General features: G+C 52.1%; 9 protein-coding genes across 9 annotated transcripts; 7 read left to right on the top strand and 2 right to left on the bottom strand.

The window, feature by feature from the left end:
- Window positions 1-862: 862 nt before the first annotated feature.
- COL26b_010798 (uncharacterized protein) lies at window positions 863-2,573 on the top strand (the record flags this gene model as incomplete). Its single annotated transcript, XM_053183484.1, has 2 exons — window positions 863-981; window positions 1,067-2,573. 2 exons carry the CDS (start codon window positions 863-865, stop codon window positions 2,571-2,573), a joined length of 1,626 nt encoding a protein of 541 aa, XP_053032550.1.
- A 480-nt stretch (window positions 2,574-3,053) lies between these two features.
- On the top strand, window positions 3,054-4,580 carry COL26b_010797 (uncharacterized protein; the record flags this gene model as incomplete). The annotated part of the gene is made up of 1 exon (XM_053183483.1): window positions 3,054-4,580. The coding sequence occupies one exon, from the start codon at window positions 3,054-3,056 to the stop codon at window positions 4,578-4,580; it is 1,527 nt and encodes a 508-aa protein (XP_053032549.1).
- A 1,664-nt stretch (window positions 4,581-6,244) lies between these two features.
- On the top strand, window positions 6,245-8,057 carry COL26b_010796 (uncharacterized protein; the record flags this gene model as incomplete). The annotated part of the gene is made up of 2 exons (XM_053183482.1): window positions 6,245-7,416; window positions 7,478-8,057. 2 exons carry the CDS (start codon window positions 6,245-6,247, stop codon window positions 8,055-8,057), a joined length of 1,752 nt encoding a protein of 583 aa, XP_053032548.1.
- Window positions 8,058-8,969: 912 nt separating this feature from the next.
- On the top strand, window positions 8,970-10,480 carry COL26b_010795 (uncharacterized protein; the record flags this gene model as incomplete). The annotated part of the gene is made up of 5 exons (XM_053183481.1): window positions 8,970-9,285; window positions 9,372-9,601; window positions 9,653-9,735; window positions 9,807-10,117; window positions 10,173-10,480. The coding sequence occupies 5 exons, from the start codon at window positions 8,970-8,972 to the stop codon at window positions 10,478-10,480; spliced, it is 1,248 nt and encodes a 415-aa protein (XP_053032547.1).
- An 803-nt stretch (window positions 10,481-11,283) lies between these two features.
- Window positions 11,284-13,633, top strand: COL26b_010794 (uncharacterized protein; the record flags this gene model as incomplete). The annotated part of the gene is made up of 4 exons (XM_053183480.1): window positions 11,284-11,509; window positions 11,566-12,128; window positions 12,179-12,437; window positions 12,492-13,633. The coding sequence occupies 4 exons, from the start codon at window positions 11,284-11,286 to the stop codon at window positions 13,631-13,633; spliced, it is 2,190 nt and encodes a 729-aa protein (XP_053032546.1).
- Window positions 13,634-13,809: 176 nt separating this feature from the next.
- Window positions 13,810-14,474, bottom strand: COL26b_010793 (uncharacterized protein; the record flags this gene model as incomplete). Its single annotated transcript, XM_053183479.1, has 2 exons — window positions 13,810-14,246; window positions 14,315-14,474. The coding sequence occupies 2 exons, from the start codon at window positions 14,472-14,474 to the stop codon at window positions 13,810-13,812; spliced, it is 597 nt and encodes a 198-aa protein (XP_053032545.1).
- A 440-nt stretch (window positions 14,475-14,914) lies between these two features.
- Window positions 14,915-15,254, bottom strand: COL26b_010792 (uncharacterized protein; the record flags this gene model as incomplete). The annotated part of the gene is made up of 3 exons (XM_053183478.1): window positions 14,915-15,042; window positions 15,102-15,192; window positions 15,237-15,254. The coding sequence occupies 3 exons, from the start codon at window positions 15,252-15,254 to the stop codon at window positions 14,915-14,917; spliced, it is 237 nt and encodes a 78-aa protein (XP_053032544.1).
- A 1,137-nt stretch (window positions 15,255-16,391) lies between these two features.
- Window positions 16,392-17,222, top strand: COL26b_010791 (putative secondary metabolism biosynthetic enzyme; the record flags this gene model as incomplete). Its single annotated transcript, XM_053183477.1, has 1 exon — window positions 16,392-17,222. The coding sequence occupies one exon, from the start codon at window positions 16,392-16,394 to the stop codon at window positions 17,220-17,222; it is 831 nt and encodes a 276-aa protein (XP_053032543.1).
- Window positions 17,223-19,773: 2,551 nt separating this feature from the next.
- Window positions 19,774-21,607, top strand: COL26b_010790 (uncharacterized protein; the record flags this gene model as incomplete). Its single annotated transcript, XM_053183476.1, has 5 exons — window positions 19,774-19,834; window positions 19,896-20,540; window positions 20,593-21,003; window positions 21,055-21,572; window positions 21,599-21,607. The coding sequence occupies 5 exons, from the start codon at window positions 19,774-19,776 to the stop codon at window positions 21,605-21,607; spliced, it is 1,644 nt and encodes a 547-aa protein (XP_053032542.1).
- Between the last annotated feature and the right edge of the window lie 4,771 nt (window positions 21,608-26,378).

The raw sequence follows: 26,378 nt of genomic DNA, 5'->3' as shown, positions 1-26,378 counted from the left end.
GATCGGTGCGGCATCGTTCGTCTGCATCTCATGTCAGCTGGCTATTCGCACAACACATTGGATTTTCATAACTAACCTCACCCTCCAGTACGCCAATTTGGAATTTTTCGAGGGTTTTGTACGCATCTTCAGAGTGTCCAACGTACTCGAAGCTCTCGGTACCGTCTGATCCAGCAACATCTTTCAACACTTCGACACCACCCGGATGGTCATCCACGTAGCTGGAAACATCGTATACTGCAGTCGTCAGACATTATTGTCAGATGTAGTGTCGTAATGAGTTACCTTTGCCTCGGATAGACACCCACAGATTGTGGACTTCGTAGTGTTTTGCAAGCTCAGACTCCGTAATCACGTCCATCGTCAAATTTCTTTGCCAATGGAGAGCCGCGTTCTTCCTAAAGCTTGGCCGTCAAAGTCTCTGAAGTTCAAATTTCCTCATCGAGCAGACTTCTGCAGGCAGTATCTCGCCCATCGCATCATCCTGTATCCATGAGCCAGCCAAAGGACTAAGACCAGACTAGAAGAGTGGGTCCGGGTAGCCGAAAGTGGCATCAGCTGAGGGCCGGCCCGAGCGGGGATTCCAGTTTCGGCCTTCGGCTCGATGGTTTTGTCTTTCGCCGATGGGGCCTTCCAGGGTCATCCCAGCTTCGCATCACCCAAAGAGGCAAGAAAGAGGAGCCAGGTAGGGAAGCCAAACGATTTTGAGCATCGCAGGATATCCAGGACCTCAAAGTAAACGACTGATCAAAAGTCTTGATGCACTAAGATTCACTGTCACGGATCGTCAGTCCTAGCTTTTTGGCCTCCCCCAGCCAAAGATCATCGTCAGTTGAGGCTCAACCCTCGACTTTGCATCACAATGTTCCAACAACAGTTCACCATTGGCCACGGCTCTTTTGAGCGATGTCATACCCTGAATCTTCCGAGCATCAAGAGCATGCAGGAGCTCAAGGCAGGCATCGCCAAAGTCTTTTCTGTGTCTGACTGTGATTGTAAGTGTGACATACCCAATGAGCCAGTAGCTCGTCGCTGACCAAGGAAAAGCTATCTGTTTTTACAACAGAAGAAATGTGCTCACATCACTGGATGACATCGAGAAGTGCGATGCTCCAGTGCAGATCAGGGTCAACGGGGAGATCGTGAGAGAGCCCTCCGGGCCAGAGCCACTGCCCTACGTTGGAAACCGCTATGAGCTGTACCCAGACCCACTTGGCAACTATGACCGCCTGTTCGACAGATACGGGCCTGTCATCAAAACGGTGAACATGGGAACCACGATCTATCTCACCAATGACCCGGACGTGTCTCGCGAGGTTCTCCGCGAAGGCCAATTTTTCACCAAGACGACCTCTGATCCCAGCCACCCGTTGTATTACATGCGCAACAATGAGGCTCTTTTCACTTGCGATAGTGATGCCCCGGCATTCAAACTCGCCCACAAGTTCATTCCTCCAAGCCTTACACCAAAGGCTGTGCGTCATTACACGCCAATCGTGCAGGCCTGTGTGGATAGGTCTTTTAAGGTGTTTGATGAGCTTGACGACAAGGAGCTCGCTTTCAATGTGTACCAGTACACTTTCAAAATGGCTGGCGAGATCATCTGGAAAGTGATCCTGGGGATGGATCTGGGTCACTTCGACTCCATTGATTCAAAACCCCATGAGACTATCAGATTGCTCGGCGAGTATCTTTCTCTGATGAAGAAGACATCTCTCCGAGGAAGTTGGTATGGATACCTTCCGTTCGGCACCCCGAAGCGGCTTCGCCTCGTTCGACAATTACTTTGGGACGGCGTTGCCAAAGGTATCGAAGAATCCATGCCAGCGGAGACTTTCCCAGACCTGCCAATGAAGGATGCGGCGCTCAACGCGACTTGCGTGGCAGATTATTTACGGCGCGCAACTGACGACAATGGGGAAAAGCTCCCCGAAGATATTATGTTGAGCAATTGCGTTATCCTGGTCGGAGCGGGATTCGTCACCACATCCTCCCTGCTGGCATGGCTGGTTTACGCCTTGGTCAAGTATCCCGGAAACCAAGAGCGTCTGCTTCAGGAGCTCGTCGACAATGGAGCAGAGGCGGGGAAAGAGTGGTCATACGACGAGCTGACCGAGATGCCGTTCTTGGATAAGTTTGTCAAGGAAACGCAGCGGATGCACAACCCGTCTTTCCAGACGGCGCGCAACGCAAAGGAGGATGTTGTCTTGCCGGGCGGATATTTTCTGCCCAAGGGCGCCGTCGTCATCCCCACATTTCCATCTATTCACAAGAACGCAGCCCATTGGGATAACCCTACCCGGTTTGACCCCGACCGGTGGGAGACCGAGGGTGTAAAGGGGAGGCACAAGATGGCATATACGCCTTTTGCGGCAGGTACTCGGGGCTGTGTGGGGTACAATCTCGCATTGCTGGAGGTGAAGAGCGCCATGGCGAAATTGGTTCATCGGTATCATTTTGAGGATGCATCGACGGAGGCAGTGGTGTATGATCCAGAGTTCATTGTTGTGCGACCTTTGAATTTCTACGCCAGAGCGGTGAAGCGGACGAAGTGGCCACAGAAGCAAGCATGATGCGGTTGGGTGCTTTGCCAAGGCCTCATTTCAATTTGATTTCAGCGTTCTTTTAGAATTCAGCGTCACTGTAATCATCGTCACTAGTTTGCTACATTTTTAGTCAGGCTGCTTCAGTCATTTTGAACGCATCACTCAAATTGAACGGATGCAATGGCTCGCGACATACGTTCTCGTCCCTAATTCTAGCCTGTAATGAAACTTCTCAAGGAGACATGTCACGGTTCCCGTGTTTGTCTAGGAGCATTGGCACGATGCTCTGCAATACGATTTCCTTTTTCGGTCAGCTCCGGCCCCGACTTGGGTCATCCCGGGTCAAGCTCTGACCAGTCCGCGGCATTCTGCTAGACGGGGCAGAAAGAGGAGACCAGTATTTGTTAGCTATGACAGCGGTACGTGAAATACGACACGCATACTCTCAGTGATCTTAACAAGGGCCGACATTGAAATCCTGCATTGGATACCATCAGATTTGTCACAATGGCGACCAACACGTATGCCACGACATCCACGCATATTGGCGTCAACGCGGCCAATAAGACAACTAGCACCGTGGCCACACAACTAAGCGTCTTCGACCTGATTCCCCCACGAGTTTACATCAAATTCATCGTCTACCTCCCACTGCAACCCAAAGTCACCTTCCAGAAGGCCTTTGCGCATCTGCAAGCCGGGCTCCAAGGCACGCTTTGCCAGTTTCCGTTCCTGGATGGTCGCATTTTCCTGAGAGATGAACGCGAGCCGGGCTGGAGGCCGGGACACATAGTGGTCTCATATGATCCCTCAGGGTCCGGCGGCAGGACTAATCCCCCGAGACAACTCGTCTTCAAGGACCTCTCGGAGGTCTTGCCCGACTTTGAAGACCTCCGCGACGCAGGCTTCGAGTTCTCGGCCTTTGACGACGAGCTCGTCCTCTCCGCGCCGTTCGTGCCGGATCTTTCTGGCGGTGCAGATGTGTTCTTGGCCCAGGCCAATTTCGTCAACGGTGGCTGCATCCTCGCGACGGGATTCCATCACTCTGCCAGCGATGCGACCGGCATGGTCACCGCGATGAGAGCCTGGGCAGAGCACTGTCGAAACTTGGGAAACCCAGACAGCAACGTCTGCGACTGGGTTGCTCCAGAAAGTTTCGACCGGACCCTGCTGGAAAGGTTGTGGAGCAAATCCCCAGCCAAGCCAGTTGCGGAGATCCCGCGCGACACGTGGGGCTTCCTCGGCTTTCAGCCCCCGGATGCGGAGGATGATGCGGCGGAACATGCGGCCCCACCTCCGGCGCCGACGCGAACGATGGAGTCGAGTATCTTCTACATCTCGCCTGAGAATTTCAATGCACTGAAGCGGGAGGTGCTTTCCGATGTTAACGACGGCTCGGGCTTGTCGGCCAACGATGCCCTGCTGGCACTTTTCTGGCGGGCCCTGATGAAGGCGAGATACCGTGCAGCTATTGCCGCCGGGCAGTCTACCCCACCAGATGAGGTGTCTTACCTCGAGTCACCGGTGGACGGCCGCACAGATTTCGATCCCGCTCTTCCGTCATCTTACGCTGGGAATCTCGTTATCGTCAATAAGGTGCCCATGCCGGTGGTCGACCTCGCGGCACCCACAACAAGCCTTCGCGATGTGGCTTTGAAGGTGCGCGCCCAGGCCGCCAAGGTGAACCCAGGGCTTGTGAAGGATGCATTCACTCTTATGAGGGAAGTTCCGGACTACACCAAGCTGAAGCACGCATTCACGCGGCTGGACGGCTTCGATGTCATGATTACGTCGGTGCTGCTTCTGCCGCTGGACAAGATCAATTTCGGGGCGGACATCTTCGACAACGACGGCAAGCCTGAGTCGCTGCGTCCGCTGATGGATGCGTTCAACGCCAACTTTAGACTTTGCATGGTACTGCCAATGAAGAGTCACGGTGGCATCGAGCTGCTCGTCAGTCTGTTTGCTGATGAGATGGACCAGCTTCTGGAAGACGATGAGTTTGCGAAGTTTGCGGCGTTTTGCTGCCATTAATAGCATATGATGAAAGAGGTAGAAAGACGAATCATTGAATTGTCAGTTAGAACTGTGTATCGGTTATGTCATTTCAGTTTGATCGTCATCTGAATACTGCAGTCCGTGAGGTGAGAATGAAAGACAAAAAAAAGCCGATGATGAGTTTTCAGCGCAATTTCGAAGCTTCGGTTGAAGGCGACGGTCTGAGCGCATCTTGGAGTCGTGGGCCAAGTGTAGCCAGTGTTCCTGATGCACGTGCGCTGCGAGAACGAAGTTCGGGCGGCCCTGAGATAGCACCTCGAATCGCGCTGTGTTAGTCGCAAATCAACGTGTTGTCGAAAGAGAATCGATTGTTCTCCCAGTCTTTCGGGTGCGACCGGCTTCGCACTATGTCCCAAACACGTGGGAGGCGGTGAGATGGGCAGCCTGTCCGCACCGACTTTCCACGTGCGATACATAGGCCAGCTACTTAGCTGCAGAATACGGTCGCGTGTTCTCCCCCAGACTTGGTGATGACGATGTAAAAGTCTAACTTCTAGCTTCCAGAGCGTTTGCCGTCACAGCCGCCTAACCGTCTCAGCTGTGTGTGGTGCAGATTATGCCCAGACGCGCGAACTGAGGCATTACTTTCACCCTTTCAAAATAAAAACGTGAACTTCTTATCTGTAAATAGAGGTCATGAGATGTGTTCGTGGGGGCGCTGATGGATCCTTCGAGGAAGATGCGTTATGCCGCAACATCGCGAGCGCCCGCTGCGCGGTTTTGTTGCTATGAGGCATTTGAGTGCTGCGTCGCTGATCTTACCCGTCGACTGGTTGGGGGAAGAGGAGCCGGGGGCTGTGGTTGTGCGGAGGAGGCAGCCGAGTCAGAAGATGGGATTAGTTCCGTGTTACATGTGAGAAGCCCGCAAGAATGGGGGACGGAAGCTTGGCTGGAAGTGGCTTAAGCTCGATTTTCTTGAGGCGAGGCGTCGTCGTGTAATCTGTGAAGAAATCGGGCTTCTTCAGATCCCAGGATTGGGGGCCGTGTTTCCTCCGCCGGCACGAAATTCCCTCACGCTACAGTCTGCCTGGGCTGCACGCCACCGTGTTTTGGGGGTTCACAGGCTCGACAGGGGTTTCGATTGACCGGATTTTCCCCAGGTTGCGATTGTGATAGTCCCTTGCGCGGTGAGGTATTGGACCGATGTCTGAAAACCTTAACCTGACTCCGCCGCTTTTGAGGCTGTGCTAAAATATTAGTTCAAGACACCCGTTCGGTCGGGCAGCTTTTTAATCTCTCCTCGACATCGCCATCACTGTCTTTGTTTTCTTCAGCATCCATCCTTACCACATTATCTGAATCCATGCAAAACACCGTCGATTGCCTTATTGGACTTTTGCCAAGTCGCAACTATATCAACCGGTCGACCATGAGACGACACCAGATGAGAAGGTGAACCGCAGAGACCTATTGGCATACAACAATCATCTCCGACCGCTCTTCTGTCTTTCTGAACAACCTTTTGAGAATGGCACACGTTTCTCGTCAACCACCATAAGGAGCTTCAAGATCCTCTCACCAGATTGCTTCATCGAACTTACACTACATGTGTGCCATCTCGAAAGAGAATGGTCCCCCAACAACACCTAGCCCATCCAACCTACCTTCGGATCTAATCTACCAATCCTCAATCTTCCAACATGCCCGAGAAAGAGACGACCAAGCCCATCCGGGCTCACGACGCATCCGCTCCCCTCTCCCCTCTGAGTGCTCGCCAAGCTGGACCCAGCCCACGCCCTTGCGATAGAAGCGCCGACCACGCCTCCACCCGCGAGGACATTCTCGACGCCTTCCTCGGCTCGCCGTCGATGCAACCCCTAAGCCGCCGTCCGACCTTTGACTCAACCAGGCGCACGGTCTCGCCACCGAACTCGGTCAAGGCGTTCGCCGCAGCACGTCGCCGCGGCCAGGAGCACCGGCCGGACAGCGATAGCGAGGACGAAGACGGCTACGAAGGTGTCCCAGACAAGCCTCTTGGCAGTAGCCGGAGCTGCCACAGCCGCTCACACAACACATGTGGCCACCGCAACTCGCTGGGCTTGGCAACGACGGAGGTTGACGGCACGCACTCGCGGGACCAGGTGCACCCCAAGGATAGGTTGTACATCGACTTCGACTACCTCGAGACGCTGGCCCATGCGGAGGATGGAGAGCGGCCTGACAGCACGGAATTTGCGAACCTGCCCGACAGCGCGATGCCGCATAGCTCACCCATGTTCACTGCGGACGGCGATTTCATCGATGTCGTTACTGAACGGGTCTCCATCTCTCAGGAGAAGGCGGATGCTGTGAGCAATGTCCACGTCCGTGTCAGTGAGCAGCACCCCGAGCAGAGCCGATTCAACTTCTTCTCGTCTGCTCTGGAGTCGACCATCCACGCTGCGCAGTTTGGGGATCTCGTCCTGCCCGGTGAAAATATCCGGACCTTGTTCGACTTCCCAGATGAGGAGCCTGATGGAGTGTGGTGGCTCAACATGAACAACCCCACTGGCTCCGAGGCTTGGACCATCTGCAAGGCGTTTGGTATCCACCCTCTCACTATTGAGGACATCATTCACCAGGAAAGCCGGGAGAAGATTGAGTTGTTTCCGTCGTACTATTTCGCTTGCTTCAGGTCTTTTGCGACCGTGGATGAGCCTGATGGTCATGGAGTTGACTATCATCCCTTCAACGTGTACGTCGTGGTGTTTCGAGAGGGGATCATCAGCTTCAGCTTTACGCCAAACTCTCACGCTTCTCGGGTCCGTTTCCGCATTTCGCAATTGAAGGAACAGGTGTCGCTGAGCAGTGACTGGATCTGCTACGCATTGATGTAAGGACCATCCCAGAAACAGCGTATACCCCTGTCTTGGTCATGACTAACTCTGTCCCAGTGATGACATCGTCGACTCATTCGGCCCAGGCATCAACCAAATCGAGCACGAGGCAGACGCAATTGAAGACCAAGTCTTCATCACGCGCCCCGAAGACAACCAGGTGTTCCTGCGCCGCATTGGGCTGACTAGGAAGAACGTCATGAGTCTGATGCGTCTGCTCGGCGGCAAAGCAGATGTCCTGCGCGCATTCACCAAGCGGTGCACCGAAGACTACGATGTCACCCCACGCATGGACATCGCCTTGTACCTCAGCGATATCCAAGACCATGCGGTAACGATGATGAACAGTCTGGTGCACTTCGACACCATGCTCTCACGGTCACACAGCAACTACCTAGCCCAACTCTCCATCGATAATATCGATATGGGCAACCGGACCAACGACTTCTTGAGTCGTGTCACTGTGATTGCGACTATCATCGTTCCGCTCAACGTCGTATGCGGACTGTTTGGTATGAACGTCAAGGTGCCTTGGGGCGGAGACGAGAATTTGAACGCGTTCTTCGGCATCATGAGTGGTATAGTCTTGTTTGCTGCTATTTCCCTCATGGTTGCGCGACGAATGGGATACTTCTGAAGATCCGAACTGAAATGCACGAAAATAATAGAGAAAATCATTATAATCAGATCGAGTCGCAGTAAAGACGTTATGGTTGCCACAATTGCCAAATCCAATCTTGTCTTCGAAGCTAGGTATCTTTTGAATGAAATGCCTGATAAGGTTTTGCATGGATGACTCGGTTTCTGCCGGACTTGCTGCCGAGACTTGCCCACTTCATCTCCCGAGATGCGGCCCGCCTTCCGCGCATGTCTCGGGACAAGGAAGTTGGCGGCGACGGAAACCAATCACAAGCGGCAACAAATGATTGGCTTGAAACCGATGCTGTCTTTTGATACTATCCTAACAGTGTGGGATATCAGCTTCCAAGTTCAGATCGCATGTCCTCTAGCTGTGGCCAGACAACAAAAGAACCACCTTAATGGCTGCCCTCTCTCATATCGTTCAGCGAGACTCACCTTCCGTAAGCGAACCGAGTTGTTTTTAAGAACAGCAGGAGGCACCTACCCAATATCTTGGGCTCTGCCGAAGTTGGGGGCAGGGAACTTCCTTTTCTGGCAAGGTAGATTGCCAAGACATGCGATTTCCCTCTTGGCTCTCTCTTGGCGGCGGGTGAAGTCGCATCAAACTCCCCGCGCATGCCCCAGCTGGAATATCACCTACCGCTTTAGCCTGTCACTTCCGCAGTTTGGCGAGGGAGTTTCTTCTCAGTGCTCTAGATTGTGACGGAACAATGTAGAGGAAGACGCAGCATTCAGTCACTCGTTCTCATGCTTATAAAATGGGGTCCTCTCAGCGGCGAGATCCTTCGGCAAAGCCTTCCTTACTCTTGGTGCTAAGCCCCAAAGTCGCGACCTTTTGCCAAGCTTGATCTTGGCTCCCGGAGCCATTTTCAGTGCATCGTCGACGTCTTCAATATCCTACCTCACCATGAAGGCTTCCATCCTATCGGCGGCTGGGTTTTTCACCCTGGCCTTGGCCACTGTGGTGCCCAAGTCAACCAAGGTTGACTACAACGGCTTCAAGGGCCTTCGCATTACTCTTCCTGAGGACGCAGAGGGTGTTGCTGATCAGATCAGCGAGCTGGCGGCTGCCATTCTGAACCCCGGGTCTAAGGAGAAGCTGGACGTTGTCGCGTCTCCTGAGAATATCGATGCCATCTCCCAGCTTGCAGTCAACACGACGGTTCTCGTCGAGAACATCGGTGCCGCGTTCGCTGAGGAGGAGACTGCTACAGTCTATGCTGGTATATTCACGTTTTCATAGCGATCTGAAAAATGGTTCTCCGTGTTCTCGGTTTGTCGCCCATAGCTAACCTCAATCTTCTCAAAGTTCCTAGCGAGACGTGGTTCACCGCCTACCACAGCTATGCCGACCACCTTCAGTTCCTTAGAGACCTTCAAGGAGGCTTCCCTAGCCAGTCCGAAATTGTCACTGTTGGAACTTCCGTCCAGGGTCGTGCTCTCACGGGCATCCACATCTGGGGCAGCGGAGGCAAGGGTTCCAAGCCGGCCGTCATCTTCCACGGCACAGTCCACGCTCGCGAGTGGATCAGCACCATGGTAACATAGCCCCCCTCAGAACTCATCTGTATGATTCTAACGCGACAGTAGACCACCGAGTATATGGCCTTCCAACTCCTGACGAAGTACTCCACCGACTCTGCTGTCAAGGCTCTGGTCGACAAGTTTGACTTGTAAGTGGCAACCTTCAAGTGTTTCTCAGCGCATGATGTGGGCAAAGGCATCGACTCACATACAATTGAAGCTACATCACTCCAGTCGTCAACCCCGATGGCTTCGTTTACACCCAAAGCACCGACCGTCTGTGGCGTAAGAACCGTCAGACCCAGTCCGGCAGCAGCTGCGTTGGTCGTGACCCCAACCGCAACTGGCCCTACAAGTGGGAACTCACTGGCGGCGCATCTACCAACCCCTGCTCCGAGACCTACAAGGGCGCTGCCGCCGCGGACACACCCGAGATCAGGGGCCTAAAGGCTCAAGTCGATTCGCTGAGCGCCAGCAGGGGCATTCAATTCTACATCGACTTCCACTCCTACGGACAGTACATTCTTTGGCGTACGACCCTTGACCTTCTTCAATTGGAGTATATCACTGACATGATTGATCGCAGCATACGGATATGACTGCAGCTACGTCGCTCCAGATGACGCTGCTTTGCAGGCCATGGCGCAGATCGGTGCCACCGGTATTCGGGCCGTTTCCGGCACTTCTTACACGATTGGAAACGCTTGCCGTGCTCTGTACGCCACTACGGGCGACAGCACCGACTACATCCACGGTGTTGGCAAGTCGAAGTACACATACACCCTGGAGTTGCGGGATAGGGGAACTTACGGATTCTCTCTCCCTGCCAGTCAGATCCAGGCTACTGTTCGCGAGACCTGGGCTGGTGTTCTTGCTATGCTGAGGGCTGCTTGAGGACACCCAAACAAGGACTCTACGAGGCCTTGCGCTGCAGTAACTCTTAATTAGTTGAATAATTAACGTTGCATCGAACTCAGCCCAATTGCGCCTGCGAATCATCGCTTTCGAAAGTCATTTTGTCATCGTCACTACGGATTAACGTGAGGTTTTGCGCAAGGAGCACTAGTCATGCTCATCATGAGCCATCCTTTCAGCAACAAGCAATACAAGCTTTGCGTCCCGCCCGATACGTGAGAATCCGACACATTGCTTCGCGGGAAATCAATCGCTGTTTTGGGTCATTCAAAGCAATGGAGAGCGGAGACTCGAGTCATAAGATTGTTATACTTTCCATTATTGATTAAACAGGAAAGATCACGGCGGCAATCCTCATATCGAGCCTTGGTCCACGACTGACGTGCTGGCCAACTCTCGCTGCACATGTCCTTGGAATCTACTTAATCGCATAACAACGCCCAACAGTTAGCGCGTATGGGGCTTTTCATGCAGAAGTCAAGTCTGGCAAACCCCAGATTTTAAGCTTCTCAGTCCCGGCCCTTCCCCATTTGGCCCCGGCCCGACGGGATAGATCCACATCGGGCCCATCCGCCCGGACCCATCTCCACACACCCCGAAAGTCTCAGCCCCACGGCCCGCGCCGGAGTCGGGACACCTGTCATTGATATACGACGGCTCAGAGCTGTAGGTGCTATTGCTACAATCGGTCATCTCTGAACAACGCACGGAGCAACAGCCCGGACCGTTCTTGACTCAGTCATCTTCACGAAAGTTGCATCGCTGATCAAACATTCGCCAAAATGTGCGGTATCTCGGCCTGTCTCACTCTCCGACCGGGGCAGCACTTCCACACCGAAGCCCTGAACGGATATGCCAGCGGCACCAATGGTGCGGCAGAAGCGCACGCCAACGGAAAAGTCAAGGCGACTCAGGATCTCAGGGAGCAGTTGAGCAAGAGCCTCGAAGCGATCTCTCACCGAGGACCAGACGCGCAGGGGGTCTGGGTCAGTGAGGATGGGTTCATCGGTCAGTGCAATGATGTGAATGTTTGACAGCTTGTCATGATAGCTGACATGTGTCAGGGCTGGGTCATTGCCGATTGGCCATCAATGACTTGACGCCCGACGGCAACCAGCCTATCCACAGCGACGATGAAACAATCCATGCTATCGTCAACGGGGAGATCTACGATCACGATCGTATCCGAGAGGAGTGCAAACAGCGGGGCTACAAGTTTAGAGGTCACAGCGATAGTGAAGTGATCCTGGCACTGTACAAGGCCTACGGCGCCCCACAGTTTCTGGAGCACTTACGCGGCGAGTTCGCCTTTGTGCTGTACGATGAGGCAGCTGGCAAGGTTATCTTAGGCCGTGATAGGTTCGGTATCAAGCCTCTGTTGTGGACCATTGTCCGCCAGGAAGATGGGACAGACAAGTTGATCGTCGCGCCTGAGGCCAAGGCATTCCTTCCCTTGGGGTGGAAACCTCAATGGGATGTGGGTGCCATTGTTGACGGCGGATGGATGCAAGATGGCCGATCGTTGTTCAAGGGTGTGAAGAAAGTACCACCAGGACACTGGATGGAGATTTTGAAAGATGGTGTGATGCAAATACATCAGTACTGGGATGCGGATTACAAAGACAAGGTAAATTCAATGGGTGACACTTTGGGCGACTCCTGCTAACGCGTGAACAGACGGAGGGCGAGACGAGGAGCGTGGATGAGATGGTCCTTGAGCTTCGTGAGAGGCTTACGGAGGCTATTCGTCTCAGACTTCGCGCTGACGTGCCGATCGGTATCTATCTCTCAGGCGGCATCGACTCATCCCTGGTAGCAGGTATCGTCACTCACCTTGTAAGAGACGAAGGTATCAAGATTGGCAACAAGGATGCGACCAGTCGAATTAGTTGCTTCACTATTCAGTTTCCTAAAGAGTCGGGCTTTGATGAGTCTGGTATGTACCCCACTAGCCTCGCAACCCAACCACCACTAATTGGACTTGTCGCAGACATTGCAGAGAGAACGGCGCAACATCTTGGTGTCCAGATACAGAAGACGCAAGTCAACGAGAGCATATTGGCGGAGAACTTTGCTGACTGCGCGTATCATTGTGAACATCATCACTTTGATCTGAACTGCGTTGGGAAATTCACCTTATCGTCGCTTCCAAACGAGAACGGTGTCAAAGTGGTTTTGACCGGTGAAGGTGCTGATGAGCACTTTGCTGGATACGCCTTTTTCCCACCGGATTATCTACGCGAGCCAGACTTGTCGATGCCAAGCTCACCTCTGGTAATCGACTCGGAACTTCGTCAGAATATGCAAAGATCCACTGAGCGGGACATTAAGCTGCTCATCCCCCGCGCCGGAGCCTTCGAACACGGTTGGGAGTCTACACCTGCGATGAAGAAGGTCAATGACACACTTTTACCCCCGTGTATCCTCGCATGGCACCCGAGCATCGACATCTTCTCTCCTTGGGTGAGAGAAAACGACAGATGGACAGACCTTGACTGTAAAGACGTCATCGTCAAATCTTTCAAGCCAGCCATCCACGAAAAGATGCAAAAGAAATGGCACCCCCTTCACACGGCGCAATACATCTATAGCAAAGGGCCCCTGCCAAACGTCCTTCTCAGCTGCCTTGGCGACTTGACAGAGATGTCCCACAGCGTCGAGGCCCGCACACCGTTCCTCGACCACAAGCTGACAGAGTACATCAACAACTTGCCGCCGAGTCTGAAGATGGCGTACACGCCCGACAAGATCCCGCCCGAGCGCCACCAAGGACCGTGGTGGGAGGGCATCGGCGTCGCGTCGCAGGCTCTCACTGAGAAGTGGATTCTGAGACAAGCGGCCAAGCCCTTCATCCTGAAGGAGCTCTACGAGAGGCAGAAGCACCCGTTCACTGCACCGATTGTGTGGCCCAAGGGCGGGCCGTTGCACCAAATGTTAGAGAAGACACTTACGCAAGACAAGGTGGAAAACCTGGGGTTCGTAGATTACGCGCAGGTCAAGGAAGCTTTAGATAGAGGTTTCGGGGACAAGGCCGATGTAAAAGCGTTTAGAATCTTGCTTTTTGTGGCCGCTTGGGTCACTATGAGCGAGCGCTTCCGGATTCCGAAGGCGGTGGTTGGAGACTGGTCTTGATTGAGTACCTAGTAGACAGCTTAAGTGACTTATCATCCCACTTAGTTGACATCGTTAGGTCACTGCTTTCGAATTGCCCATTGCTCCCGAGGTAGCCTTCCAGCCTGGACGGCAGTGCCTTCAAATGTAAGTTACAAAGTTGGGTGCGTAGAATCGTCTTGGTTTCAATCCCACATTCAGCATTCGAGCAAATTCAAATCGATTTCTTCCTTGCGTCTCCGAATCAGGAACTTGACGTTTGGGTCCGGCAATAACGCCATGCCAAAGGGCACAGGCGTCGGGTCTCTCGTCTCATCCGCCAACTTCCAGTCGTATTTGAGCAACAGATGGGCCAGGGCAATTTTGAGTTCGTTCGCAGCGAAGAACCTGCCTGGACAGGCATGCTGGCCGTAGCCAAACGCGGTATGCTTTGGGCTGGCGCTCACGAGATGGGCATGCTTCTCCTCATCGGTGTTTCGCATGCGCAGGAAGCGGTACCCGTCGTATTGTTCCGGACTATCATACCACTCGTCGTCCCACATATGTGTGTTGTTGATGATCACGCGCTGCCCCTTGCGGATGACGAAACCGCTGGAGAGCTCGATATTCTCAGTGGCCAAACGACGCCATGTACCTGCCAATCACATTATCAGCACTCTGCGTGGTAGACTTGATGAGGTTTTATGAGAACTTTAAGCTTACAGAGTAATGCAGGCTTGAGTCTTTGCGACTCCTTCAGTACGCTGTCCATAAGCTTCAGGTTGTTAAGTGCCGACTTCTTCAACCCCTCGGTGCCCAACACACGCACAAGTTCCTCGCGCAGAGGCTGGAAAAGCTCTGGATGTTGAGCCAGATCCACCATCGTCTGTTGAAGCAGGTCACTTGTCGTATGAATCGCGACCAGGGAAAGGGTAATCTGCTGGGTAGCTGGGTCATAGTTGTCCTTGAATATTTGACTGAACCACTCAATCGCATCGTCGAAGGTTGCAGTTGTATCACCGGATGCGACAGCTTGTGCCTTTTTGGCGTTTCGTTTCTCGATGTGGGGCTTCAAGACCTGACGTGCGTGGGATAATAGCCGGCGGACTTCCCAGCACGAGGGAAGGAACCAGTGAATCAATGGCCGGGACCATCTGGGATACTGTCCGAGTTGATACCCGACGCCAAATGCAGTGACAGTGTAGTCGGCACAAGCTCTCAACCACTCTTCATCGCGACAGAGCTCTTCTCCCATAAAGACTCTGGTGGATAGACGTGAAACAATTTGGATGATCTCCTCTCGGGGTACGAAATCATGCCAATCTAATAGTTATCATCAGAAATGTTGCAGAATCTTGTCAAAGGGCTGGGGTTTGGATTACCGGTTGCATCAGTCATGACCTGGCGCAGAACAATGGTGGCTTCGTCGGAAATGGGCTTGGTCAGCTTGGCTGAGAAGATTATGAACGTCAGCATCAGCACATCTACGACAGGTAAAGATCATACTAACTGAGGGCTTTAGTCAGATACTTTGTCACCATTTGTGGATGGCCCTCTTTCGCCGTAAATGGATCAAAACCCGGGATATAGCCGTGCCCGTCCTATTCAAATTAGCTGTGTACATTGCAGAGCCAAGAATACTTACATCGTTGGATGGGGCCATGAAGTCTAAGCGCGGGTCGTTTCGAAGCTCCGGGAGATAGTCCGCAGGAAGCACCACAAGACTGCCCCATTCAGAGAGTACCCTATATGGATTTTTCCCAAAGGTCGCTTTAGCCTGAATCATGAGTTGTTTCCCATTGTGAATGAAATCGTTCATACGACGCCTGTTGGTAACCTCAAGTGCCTTGCGAGGGTTGACTTCTGGGAGGCTTTGGTCATAACCGGCAACTGTGTAGAAAACCAACAAGAGAAGGAATCCGGCAACGATATAGTGAATAGGTTTCTCGGTTGGAGTAGACGCCATAAAGACGTCCGGGACGAGGTCCGAAAAATGATTAACTGACATCTTCGCAACTTTGTGAATGGCTGTTATGAGTGTCGAATGCTCCCAGCAATCGACAGGACTGTCTGTTTTAAATATCTAGCTTAAAGCAAAGGGTTCTCCACGTGAACCGAGTTCAACATCAAAAAGCTAGACATCACAGGCGAAATTTTCCAAGTCTGTTCAACGCGAGGGATGAATGACACGGATTGAGTTCACGCAGAACGAATCTTCAAGTCCGATGCTTTGCGAAATTTCAACCGGCCGAAGTCCGCACAATGTTTTCAGCAGAGCGCATCGTTGTTTCCATGTTATCCCAAGACGGACACCGTCGACTGCCCGACGTCCCGTCATTATCACTAATAGTTCGGAGACTTTCCATCGGCCGTGGGGTCATTCGGTCGGGAGTTACGCCGGGTATGCACGGTGTTTCTTCGTTAGGAGTGCGGCAGTTCATGGGGCAAGCAATTTGAGTTTCGGCGACTAATACCAACTGCGCCAGCTCGACCCACTCTTGCCGGAAGCCCGGCCGAAATTTCCTTTCTCGGCGCCGTCTTGATGGCCAAGATCCGCTCCGCATGCTCCATGTTAGCACCCGCTGCGCGATTCCTCCACTTTAGTTGCAGGCATACGTTGAGCGGACTTTGGAGATGTCCAGATATTGCAGAGCCGTGGCTGGTTGAAAAGATTTTGCCGCACGAGACTGTTTCTCATAAATTGGCTCCCGTCGGTCGGTGTTTCCAGTTTATATTAGGCAAAGTCTTCATCAAACTCGCACTCTTTAGTCCAAAAACCTGAAGTCTCAGCAACGCCGACATGACTTCGTCCCCTAGCTCTCAAGAACCTTGGTCACTTGTTGGCAAGACCGCCATCGTTACCGGAGCATCTCGTGGCATCGGAAAGGCTATCGCCATTCACTTAGCCCGTAAGGGTCTTTCCATGTTGGCCATTACCTTTGCAAGCAACTCTCAAGCTGCACAGGACACTCTGGACGAGTGCCGCAAGCTCGGAGTCGAAGCCGCCGTCGCAATTCAAGCAGACGCTCTTGACCCTTCGTTTGGAACAAAGGTCGTCTCTCAGACTCTCGAACACCTTTCCACCGAGTCGATCGATATTCTTGTCAACAACGCCGTCCTTGGCGACCCCTCCAAAGTGCAGCCAGTCAGCAACACAACACTGCCGGTCTTTCCTGAGGTGATGCAGGCGAATGTCTTCGCCCCCATCTCCTTGGCCACCGCTGTCCTGCCGCATTTGCCACCTTACGGGGGCCGAGTTGTTGCCATATCGAGTGTGCTGGCTTATCAGGCCAACTTGGATCCCACCATGACTTATGGAGCCAGCAAAGCTGCTCTTCAGAGCTACACGCGCTCGCTCGCTGAACAGTTCGGCAAGACCACCAAGGCTACCTTCAACAGTGTCATTGTTGGTCTAACGGCGACTGACACGATCAAAAACAGTCAGGATCTGCTTCCTGCAGGGTATATGGAGGGGCAAATTCGAGACACAACGGCGGCTGACCGCATCGGGGTCCCCGATGATATTGCTTATGCTGTTGGGTTTCTTGCTAGCGAAGAGTCCCGTTGGGTCAATGGGGCTGCTGTTAGTGCCAATGGAGGAAATCGCCTCGTGATGTCTGCTCTCGGATAACACATGTGCTTGCCTTGAAACTTTCAATAGAACTTTCAATTCAATACTACCGAGAACAATAATCGCACTCATTACAAAGCTCCTCGTCCGGTATCACCAAATTGAGGCTCAATTATCCTGACCAAGGTCTTGCTGTCCCAAACTGCCTCACGCATGCGTGCTGAGCGAAGAATATCCAATGCTCGTCGTCGGTGTCTCTCTTCATCGCTATAAAAGCAGATAGATGACACGGATGGCGAGATGTGGCTCTCGAGGGTGAAGATGGGATGTTTCGAGGAGAAGAGTTGCAACACAAGTTCAGCTTGATCGAGAATCCTACCTGCTTGCTCGGGGGATCCGCTGGGAATCTCGTCGAGATTAGTTTCCCATACGCGCCGCCGTAGTTCGAGCATTGCGATCTCATGACGTTCGCGCTTAGTTGGCCCTCTCTTTCGGCTTGTTGGACCGTTTTGTCGAGTCGCCGGCTCCAGATCCTGAATCTGCTGATGACAGGGCCTATGTCGAGGCCGTCCGCATACGATGGGCCATAAGTGGCGTTGATCTCTGGAACGGCAGCCGCTGAGTCGTATCCGTCCACATAGATCGGCGGTTCAGAGGCCTTTTGTTGGAGGTTCTTTTTGTAAGCCTGGGCTAGGATGAAGGCCCTGTTGTGGTATGTGGCAAGATCGATGTCAAGATCGTAAAGCGAGTCTCGGGCGACAGTGAAATCGCGAAAAGATTGCGATGAATTACTGGGTTCCTTCTCAGTGGGGTTGATGTAGGCCCTTAAATCCGGCACGACTTCGTCTTCTTTGTACAGAGACGCTTGAACGCCAATGCGGGCAAACAGTCTGGCGATCTCCTCTATGGAACTCTCTACTCCAGGGCCGGTCTTTCCGGTCTCTGCCAAGAGATGAGGAGGACGGGATGTGATCAGTCTTGCACCAGATCTTAGATGTTGTATGGATTCGTCTGGATGACCTCTAATGTTCTCGAGACAGTAAAATAACAACGAACAGGTAACGATTGTTCGAACGTCCATCGCCCCAGATGAGATTGCATTTGGGAGCAGATGGCCAATGGCTTTGTTATACTGCTGAACAGCAATGCTTTCTAGCTGTTCTCTTGCCTCGGATGCTGAAGGGTCAGAAGCCTCCAGTAAGAATGCTCGATGAGCCACGCCGAGAGCTGTGGCGGCACATCTCACCGCGGGGACTGCGTTGCCCAGAGGCAGAATGTGCCGGTCCCAGAAACAAGTGGAGTAGGGCGACAATGCAAGATCCGGGAGGGTGCATGTCCGAAAGTGGTGAAAGAAGGCCGAGTCTGTATGATCCCGTAGAGCATCAGGGTCGAGGCATGCCCGAGGTAGAGGTAAAAGAGATGACACTTCGTTCCTTGGAGGCGCGCGCGTCTTTCGTGACTTTTTCTGGGCAACTTGCTTGTCTTCCATTGCAGGGTAGCCGTCGCATACCACTTTGCTGACCTGGCCTTTTCTTGATTGGTACCGCCGTATAAATCAAACCATGGGTTATATTCGACTCACATTTCTTGCAAGTCGGTTTGGCCTCGTCACATTTCACGTGGCGAATCCTGATTTTGGACGAACGAGGTCAGGATTACGACGGAGCCAATAGGATAGAGTTACTCACTTGCTGTGGATGGATATGTACGGTCAGTTGTGCTGCTTCTTAGCAATGGCGTGGAGTGAATGGACTGCCACCTACCATGTCAGACAACCTGTTCTAACCTTAGGAGCCGAAGCTCTAGTGTACTTCGGCTTTGTCCGGACATCCATCGTGCCGCTCATCTTGCAAGCAATTTCAAACCGTCGCAGGCTCAGGGCCCAAGGGATAGAGACTTTTTGCTGGGCACAATCGATGTCAGGCCTGGAAGATTCGCTGTTGTCGGCGCAAAAGACTTGTGTTACTCAGACAGAGAAAAAGTGTCGTTAGAGGCCGGGCCGAGCTGCTAAGCCTTACCGAACCTAGGTAGCTGTGGATCACGGCAGGGCCGATGGATCCACAGCACACAAGCTTAACAGCAACGACGTCCTCCCATTGGCTGCGTCGTAAAAACAGGGGTTTTACCAAACCATGTTTCAGGCGGGCTACGAGTGACGGCGCCTTCCATTCTCGAGCTCCACCATAATTCAATTGTTGTGCCCATGAATCATGAATTCAGTAATATGGATCGGTGAACCTCAAAGGCTTTTCTCTCCGGCTGACTTCCTCCGTCGATACCCACCATGGAGAGGAGAAGCCTATCCATGAGCTATCGTGATTGCTCCCAATGGTTATGTTGTCGGTCATTAGCCTTCGCATAAAATGCTTGTGGAGCAATTCCGGTCCCTCGGGAGAAGCTAACGCAGCACGCCAAGAGATGGTACCCTTGATGGAAGACGGGCGAGGCGACATGTTGGTTCCGCAAGTCCGTCCTCGAAAAAAATGATGAGACCCAAAATATGATTCTACTCACGTTGGAAAGAGTCTATATAGTGAGCCACCCCTTGGAGAGATAGACTGGGAGATTTTGAGTACAATCTATCGTTAGAACCTCTTTCTTCATAGCAACGATGCTCAATGCCCTACTTTTATCGCTGGCGGCTGCACCGACACTGCTGTTCGCGGCGTCATGTAAGTCGTCTCAACCAGAGTTGCTGCCCCAGTCACATCCAACTGACACGTGACGGAATAGCAACCAGCTACGGAACCACGACCATCGACTGCCCCGTCAACAAGCAGCCCGCGATCAGGGACTTCCAGTCCCTCTCCGCAGACGAGAAGCTATGGACCCAGAAAAGACGGGCGAATACCATACCTGCCTTGCGCGATCTAATCAAGCGACTTGACATCGCCGACTTCGACTCGGACGGGTATTTCAACAGCGCGAAGAATGTCTCTGCGTTGCCCAATATCGGCATTGCCCTGTCAGGAGGCGGGTGGCGTGCCCTCATGAACGGGGCCGGAGCCGTCGCTGCGTACGATCAGCGCACGCCTGGTTCTACCGGTGCGGGACAGCTCGGCGGTCTTTTACAGTCCGCAACCTACCTCACGGGGTTGTCTGGTGGCGGATGGCTCGTGTCTTCCCTGTACGCCAACGACTTCTCTACGGTGCAGAGTATTGTCGACACGCGTAACTCGACCTCCATTTGGCAATTCCAGAACTCCATTTTTGAGGGGCCCGACATGGGAGACACCGGTTCTTCGAATGCTGGAGCGTATTTTGAGGCAATCGTTGACCATGTCGCTGCAAAGGTTGACAGTGGTTTCAATACTACTCTTACCGACTTCTGGGGCCGAGCGTTGTCGTTCCAACTGATTGATGCTTTTGGGAAATCCGGTAAGTCTTGCGACTCTGGGCTCTGCATACGACATTGTCTTATTCGTTCCAGTTTCAACATTTTCCTCGATCCAGAACATGACCGGATTCGCTGCCGCCGAACATCCCTTGCCAATCCTCGTGGCCGATGAGCGCGAGGAAGGCCAGTCCGTCCTATTCTCGACCAACACCACCAATTACGAGTTCACACCGTGGGATCTGGGGTCCTTCGACTCCGTAGGATTTGTTCCTCTTCAATATGTGGGATCCGAGTTCGAAGTTGGCAAAATCGAGTCTCACGGAAAATGTGTGACTGGTTTTGACCAGTTGAGCTTCGTCTTTGGAACCTCAAGTTCATTATTCAACCAGTTCCTACTCCAGATCAACACCACCGACATGGTACCAGCCATACTCAAGGATGCCCTGACCAAGGTTCTTGTCGGACTGGACCAAAGCCACATGGATGTTGCGGATTGGTCACCGAGTGGGTCCCATACGATCACTTGTCTGGAACGTCGACTAACTTCGGTCATAGATCCATTCTATCACTGGAACAACGCAACGAACGCGAATTCACAGACGAAACAGTTCACTCTCGTTGACGGTGGGGAGGACCTTCAGAACATCCCTTTCACGCCTCTGCTACAGCCCGCGCGCGAAGTCGACGTCATCTTTGCCGTCGACTCCTCCGCCGACACACTAGATCGCGAAGGGCCCAACTGGCCGAATGGAACAGCAATGGTGGCTACCTACGAGCGTTCGCTATTCCGAGACGACGGTACCACGTTCCCTCCGGTACCCGATGTTAACAGTTTCATCAATCTGGGGCTAAACTCCCGTCCTACCATGTTCGGGTGCGACGCTGGGAACCTGACCGCCAATAGCACCGCGCCGCTTGTTGTCTATCTCCCCCACTCACCTTACGTGTTCAACTCCAACGTGTCGACCTTCACACCAACTTACCAACTCGATGTTCGGAATGCCATCATCCGGAACGGGTACGATGTCGCCACAAGGGGCAACGCTACGGTTGACGCGCAGTGGCCTACGTGCGTTGGATGCGCCATCATGTCTCGTAGCTGGGATAGGACAAACACCACTGTACCTGGGGTGTGCCGTCATTGTTTTTCGAAGTATTGTTGGGATGGAGCAACAAATTCTACAATACCGGGTCCGTACACTCCGCGCATGCTTCTGGAGGCAGTCAAGGTGGAGGGCATCGCCGGGACGATAAAGCCGATGTCTGGACTCTCCTTTGCTGCCACGGCTCTAGCATTGGTGGTTCTTGGGCTCTAGAAGAAGTATTTGGGAGCTTTGGGGATGAGGAAGGGTCCAGAAGTTGTAACCCATGGGCCGTGCAAGGGGGAAGCTTTTCTTTCTTGAGTGCAGCCGTTGCTAAAAGACAACCGTGCCCTGATAGTGTGCACGCGGCTTTTTCTTTTGTCGAAACAGTATATATTTACCAAATTGATAGACGCATTAATACTAGAAAATAAATGGTCGAATGTAGGAAGAATAATCTCGTCTTTGTCAACTTGGTCTGAAGCGAAATCTTCGGCAGACGAAAGATTCCCCCCTCGTCGATAAACATGTTTTCTTGAGGTCCCTCATAAGCATGGTTCATTATGTATATTTCAAGTACGCTGTGCGTATTTCTGGTGGCATCAAACTTCGAGGTCCGGCAGTCTATGTGGTAATCAACCACATGCCTTAACTAGTCGTGTCCTCGGGACTTGTCACCAGACCAATGTCAGACTTAATCGAAATGTTCTGAAGACAAATGTGAGACTATCCACCTTGATTGCGCCTTAACTGACGCTGCCATCGAGAGATCCGACACTTCTGCCCCCTTATATCGAAAAGGAAGCCAGCTGACAAGATTGAGGGCAATGTGCGGACAAGTTCAAATTGATGTTGCAGCAAATAGTGGCCGTCTGAAGTCAACCACTTGCTTTCAAATTTGTCTAATGTACAGTTTAAGTACTCCTCAAGCCGCACCCTCAACGACACCAAATCAGGCCCCGGTTCCGTCTCCCCTGTCCTCTTTTCCGGTCCGATGAACAACGAACCAAGCGTCTTCTCAAGTTAGTTCATGATTTACACTACCTAACCAACCTCCTCACATAGTGACTTACAGACTGATCCAGGTAACAGAGCGCAAATGGTCAACAAAGTACAGATGAGCGTCTCAGAGCCGCAGCCGCAGCGGGAAAAGACTGCCAGAGGCGGGAAAAGCAATGCAAGTATGTATGCGCAAACGTTGCCCTGGTAGATCTAATATTAGCTGCCAAAGTCTTACAAGCCGAGATCCTGCACTCTCAAGAAGGCCCCAACACAGGATGGGCAGGAAAGAGCGAGGTAAGTGCTCACCATCTTGAAAGTAGAGGAACTCGGTCGTTGGAGGACAAGTGCCGGGGTTGGCTGACTGGGCAACCGAGCGAATGCGACGAATTCGTGTGAAAGTGGTTGTTCAATGTTGTGATCAATTCGTACAGAGTGCTGGGTAAATGGCCGGCTTTTATCAGAAGCGGCTTTTTTGAATTGTAAGTCTCGGTGATTCTCTCACGCTGAGTCTTGAGATTAAACCTGAGACCTTCTCCACGAGGTCACGAACATAGGCTTGGGCCATCCTAGTACAAAAGGTTCAGAGCTGCTGTGATTGGCTGCACCGTAAAAGTCGAAAGGAATGTTTCGCCGCTACCTTGTCCTAGGCCCGCAAAACAAAGTGGGGCCATACCGCTTCTTGTCATGACCGAGGGACACACCATGACGGTTCCAAGTATACGGTGGCCTCCTTTCTGATGCTTGGCTCGAAGAGTGCTTCTTCAAGAACCTTTCATTTCAGTGTCACGGCATGTCCGATCCCCACTTGCGAGCGATTGCTATTTCGAAGGGGTTGTTGGTGCTATTTGTCCGTACCAATTTCCTACGCATGTACTCAAAGCTCTCTTGAACGACTGCTCCAGCTTTTCTATGGACACGAAGCCCACTGCAATGGATTTTTATTCCTCCATGGGTGCTTCGAGATTCGACTATGAGATTCTGACGAATTGAGGGAAAATTGTAGCCAAGCAAGTTGTTTATGCGACCAATGCCCGGACTCCACACTTCGTCCCAGGATTGCAAGGCCTTATCCGAGGAGGTTACCTGCATATGAGCGCTAAGCTCTATAGAAGAGATCTTCCTAAGACTGGAAGCTAGCTATGTTACACTGCCTTAGAAGTGGCAGTCTCCCCTGGGGTGGCGCATGGTACCAATTTCGTAATGACTTCGGATGCCCCGTAATGGGGAGCTACCGTAATGGGGAGCTAATATTCGGAGGCGGCATTGAGGGCGACGAGTCCAGCATCATCTTTCCCAGCAACAGACGCCCTCCAAACCACGCTGTTGTTTTGTACATAAATGGTGCTCTGCCCAACCACTTCGGATATGATACGTGTGGTTCTGGAAGGCCAGACTTCCCAGAAACCTCTATTGCCTACATTTGGCGATGTCGAACAAACCGTGTGTTTTGATTGGGTTCGAGAAGGGTTCATCTGATTTGCGCCCGTTTGCAGGACACCTGCGGGAGACTGCGGCCACGAGGCCCGTCAAGAATGCTCCGTTGAGAAGAGAGTGGGTGTCGGCGGCTTTTGACCGAGACGGAATGTGCTCTGCCTGGCCGAGCGGGCGTGCCCTCAGTGACATGATCAAGGCCAGTAACTCTGCCCTGGACCCGACCGCAAGTCTTCCTGGCTGGTTTCCTCGGCCATCTCTTGTGACCTGAAGCCGTCTTTCAGAGCGAAACATCAGCCGTGGCGAGGAGAAGGCTTGGAGGTATTTGGCAAATGCTTACAGCCAGCATCACATGTAAGAGCTTATGGCAGCTGAAATGAGTAATAAGAGAAGCAAACGACTTGTCATGACTGCTCCCAGACACTCCTCAGTTATAGACCGAGAATAGGAGCTCTCCTGTCGTCACCCTGTTGAACTGGGGTAGTCAGTTGTCGGCGCAACAACATTTGGCTTTCCTTGAGAATCCTTGACAACTAAGGAGGAGGCAGCAAATAGATATTAAGTAATATTTAATGATAACCACGAGTGGAGGTTGGTTATTACAAGATAAATGAACGTTACTTCCTCAGTAGGCCCAATTTCGTTTCAATCCTGATCTTAATGTTGTGTCTTCATTAAGACCCCTAGCTTTGACTCATGTAGTCTAAACAATGAAGCAAGGCTCTCATCTGTTAGTATTGTGATGATACTGTACTACGCGATTACGTTGATGCCGTGCAAAGCTACTGGACGCGATTTTGTATTTGAACGTGAACACCGGGTTAACAAGAAAAGATCCAGTGATAGTGTTCCTTGCTGTGGTTGGAATCCTTTTCACGAAGTTTGCTTCCCAAACGAAGACGGGGCCCAGCTGACAAGCAGTTGATCTTTCTGCGATATTAAGGCGGATAAGGAAACTTCGGGCACTCAGGGTGAAAATAGGACTGACCTGTGCGTATTGTTCGAGAATCTTCTAATCACAGTAATTCTGAATAGTATGGCGTCAGTTACAATGTTGTTACATGGAAATCGGGACGGAAGCGTGCTGATTATTCAAGTAACTGCGTTTCATGACTTATTTGAGGCTCTTGGTCTTTCCTGTTGGGCTATTTACTCGGGTGTCTATGCGTCAAATGCATCCATGTTCAAATAAGCAGATGCAACTTGTAGTCCCGCGCGCCTGCAGGCACCGATGGATTTCTTGGCACCATTCCACGGGCTCTGTCATGTTACATATTTGAATTGATCCACTGTTGCTGCCATGATGACTGGCTCGGGCGGCGTGTTTGAGGGACCAACTCTTGGTAGACTGGAAATACTCAACTCAATTGGTCTAGCTGCGATAGTCATCTGCAGTTCGCCAGCTGCCTTAAATCCACGTCGGTCAAAGCCCCTCAATTACCGCCGGCTGAATGGGGGTAGTTATGCACCATTACCCCCGCCTTATTTCCACAACGAATTCTTGCGCGTGGCCCTCCACATAAATAGATGCAGCCACTCACCTCGGCTTTTTAGCCTGCCTCAGATTTCTACACGAGCAACCTTACGATCTGTTCCTTGCAGTCCTGTTAATACTGTGTTTTATCAAAATGAGCCAAAGGCCATGTCCCGTTTGTCTCGATCTCACGTATGATCTCTTTGACTCTCAACTTGAGTTTGACAAAAAACGAAGCAATGCAGACTCTCAGGTTCGATATAGAGCTATCAAGTTCAAGGACCTGCGAGCTGCCGCAGTGTCGGCCTTCAAAGCTGCTTCGTTCTCAAGCGAGGAACCAGTCTGTTCTGGGGCAGTAACCCTGAAGAATGGACCGGAGATAGTTTCAGTGACAATAACAGAGCTTTGCTGGTTTTGGAGACTCGGAAAGGAAGTAGTCTTGTTGCCTTTCGATCCTCAGAAGCATATCCAGCGGGAAGTCTTGGCGAAGTCCATCTTCGAATTGAGTTTTTCAGTCAATGTGGTAAGTCAATATGGGATTCGGAGGTATATGATTCTAAGTCGTGTTTTCTAGGCGATGGCCCTCTTAATCCAGCATTTGGATGCTCGCACAATTTACCACGATTTCTTTCCAAGGATACAGCAGCGTATCAGTTGCGATCCTGGCTGCAGTCCTGTGAAGACACACATGCGTCTTGCTTGACAGCCCCAACAAAGCTACCAACAAGAGTCCTTGACGTCTCTGGGTCCACTGCAAGACTTTTGGAGTTTCTGGAGACTAACGCGCCGTACGGAAAATATGCCACATTGAGCCATTGCTGGGGTAGTTCTGACGCATCGAAACCGACAACGACGACGAAGGGCACATTGAATTCTCGAAAAATGGGCAT

This window comes from Colletotrichum chrysophilum (genome assembly GCF_026319265.1).
Source record: "Colletotrichum chrysophilum strain AFK26 chromosome Unknown scaffold_121, whole genome shotgun sequence".
In the NCBI taxonomy this organism is placed as follows: domain Eukaryota; kingdom Fungi; phylum Ascomycota; class Sordariomycetes; order Glomerellales; family Glomerellaceae; genus Colletotrichum; species Colletotrichum chrysophilum.
The sequence above is the reverse complement of the archived record's forward strand: the minus strand, read 5'-3'. Positions and strand labels throughout refer to the sequence as shown.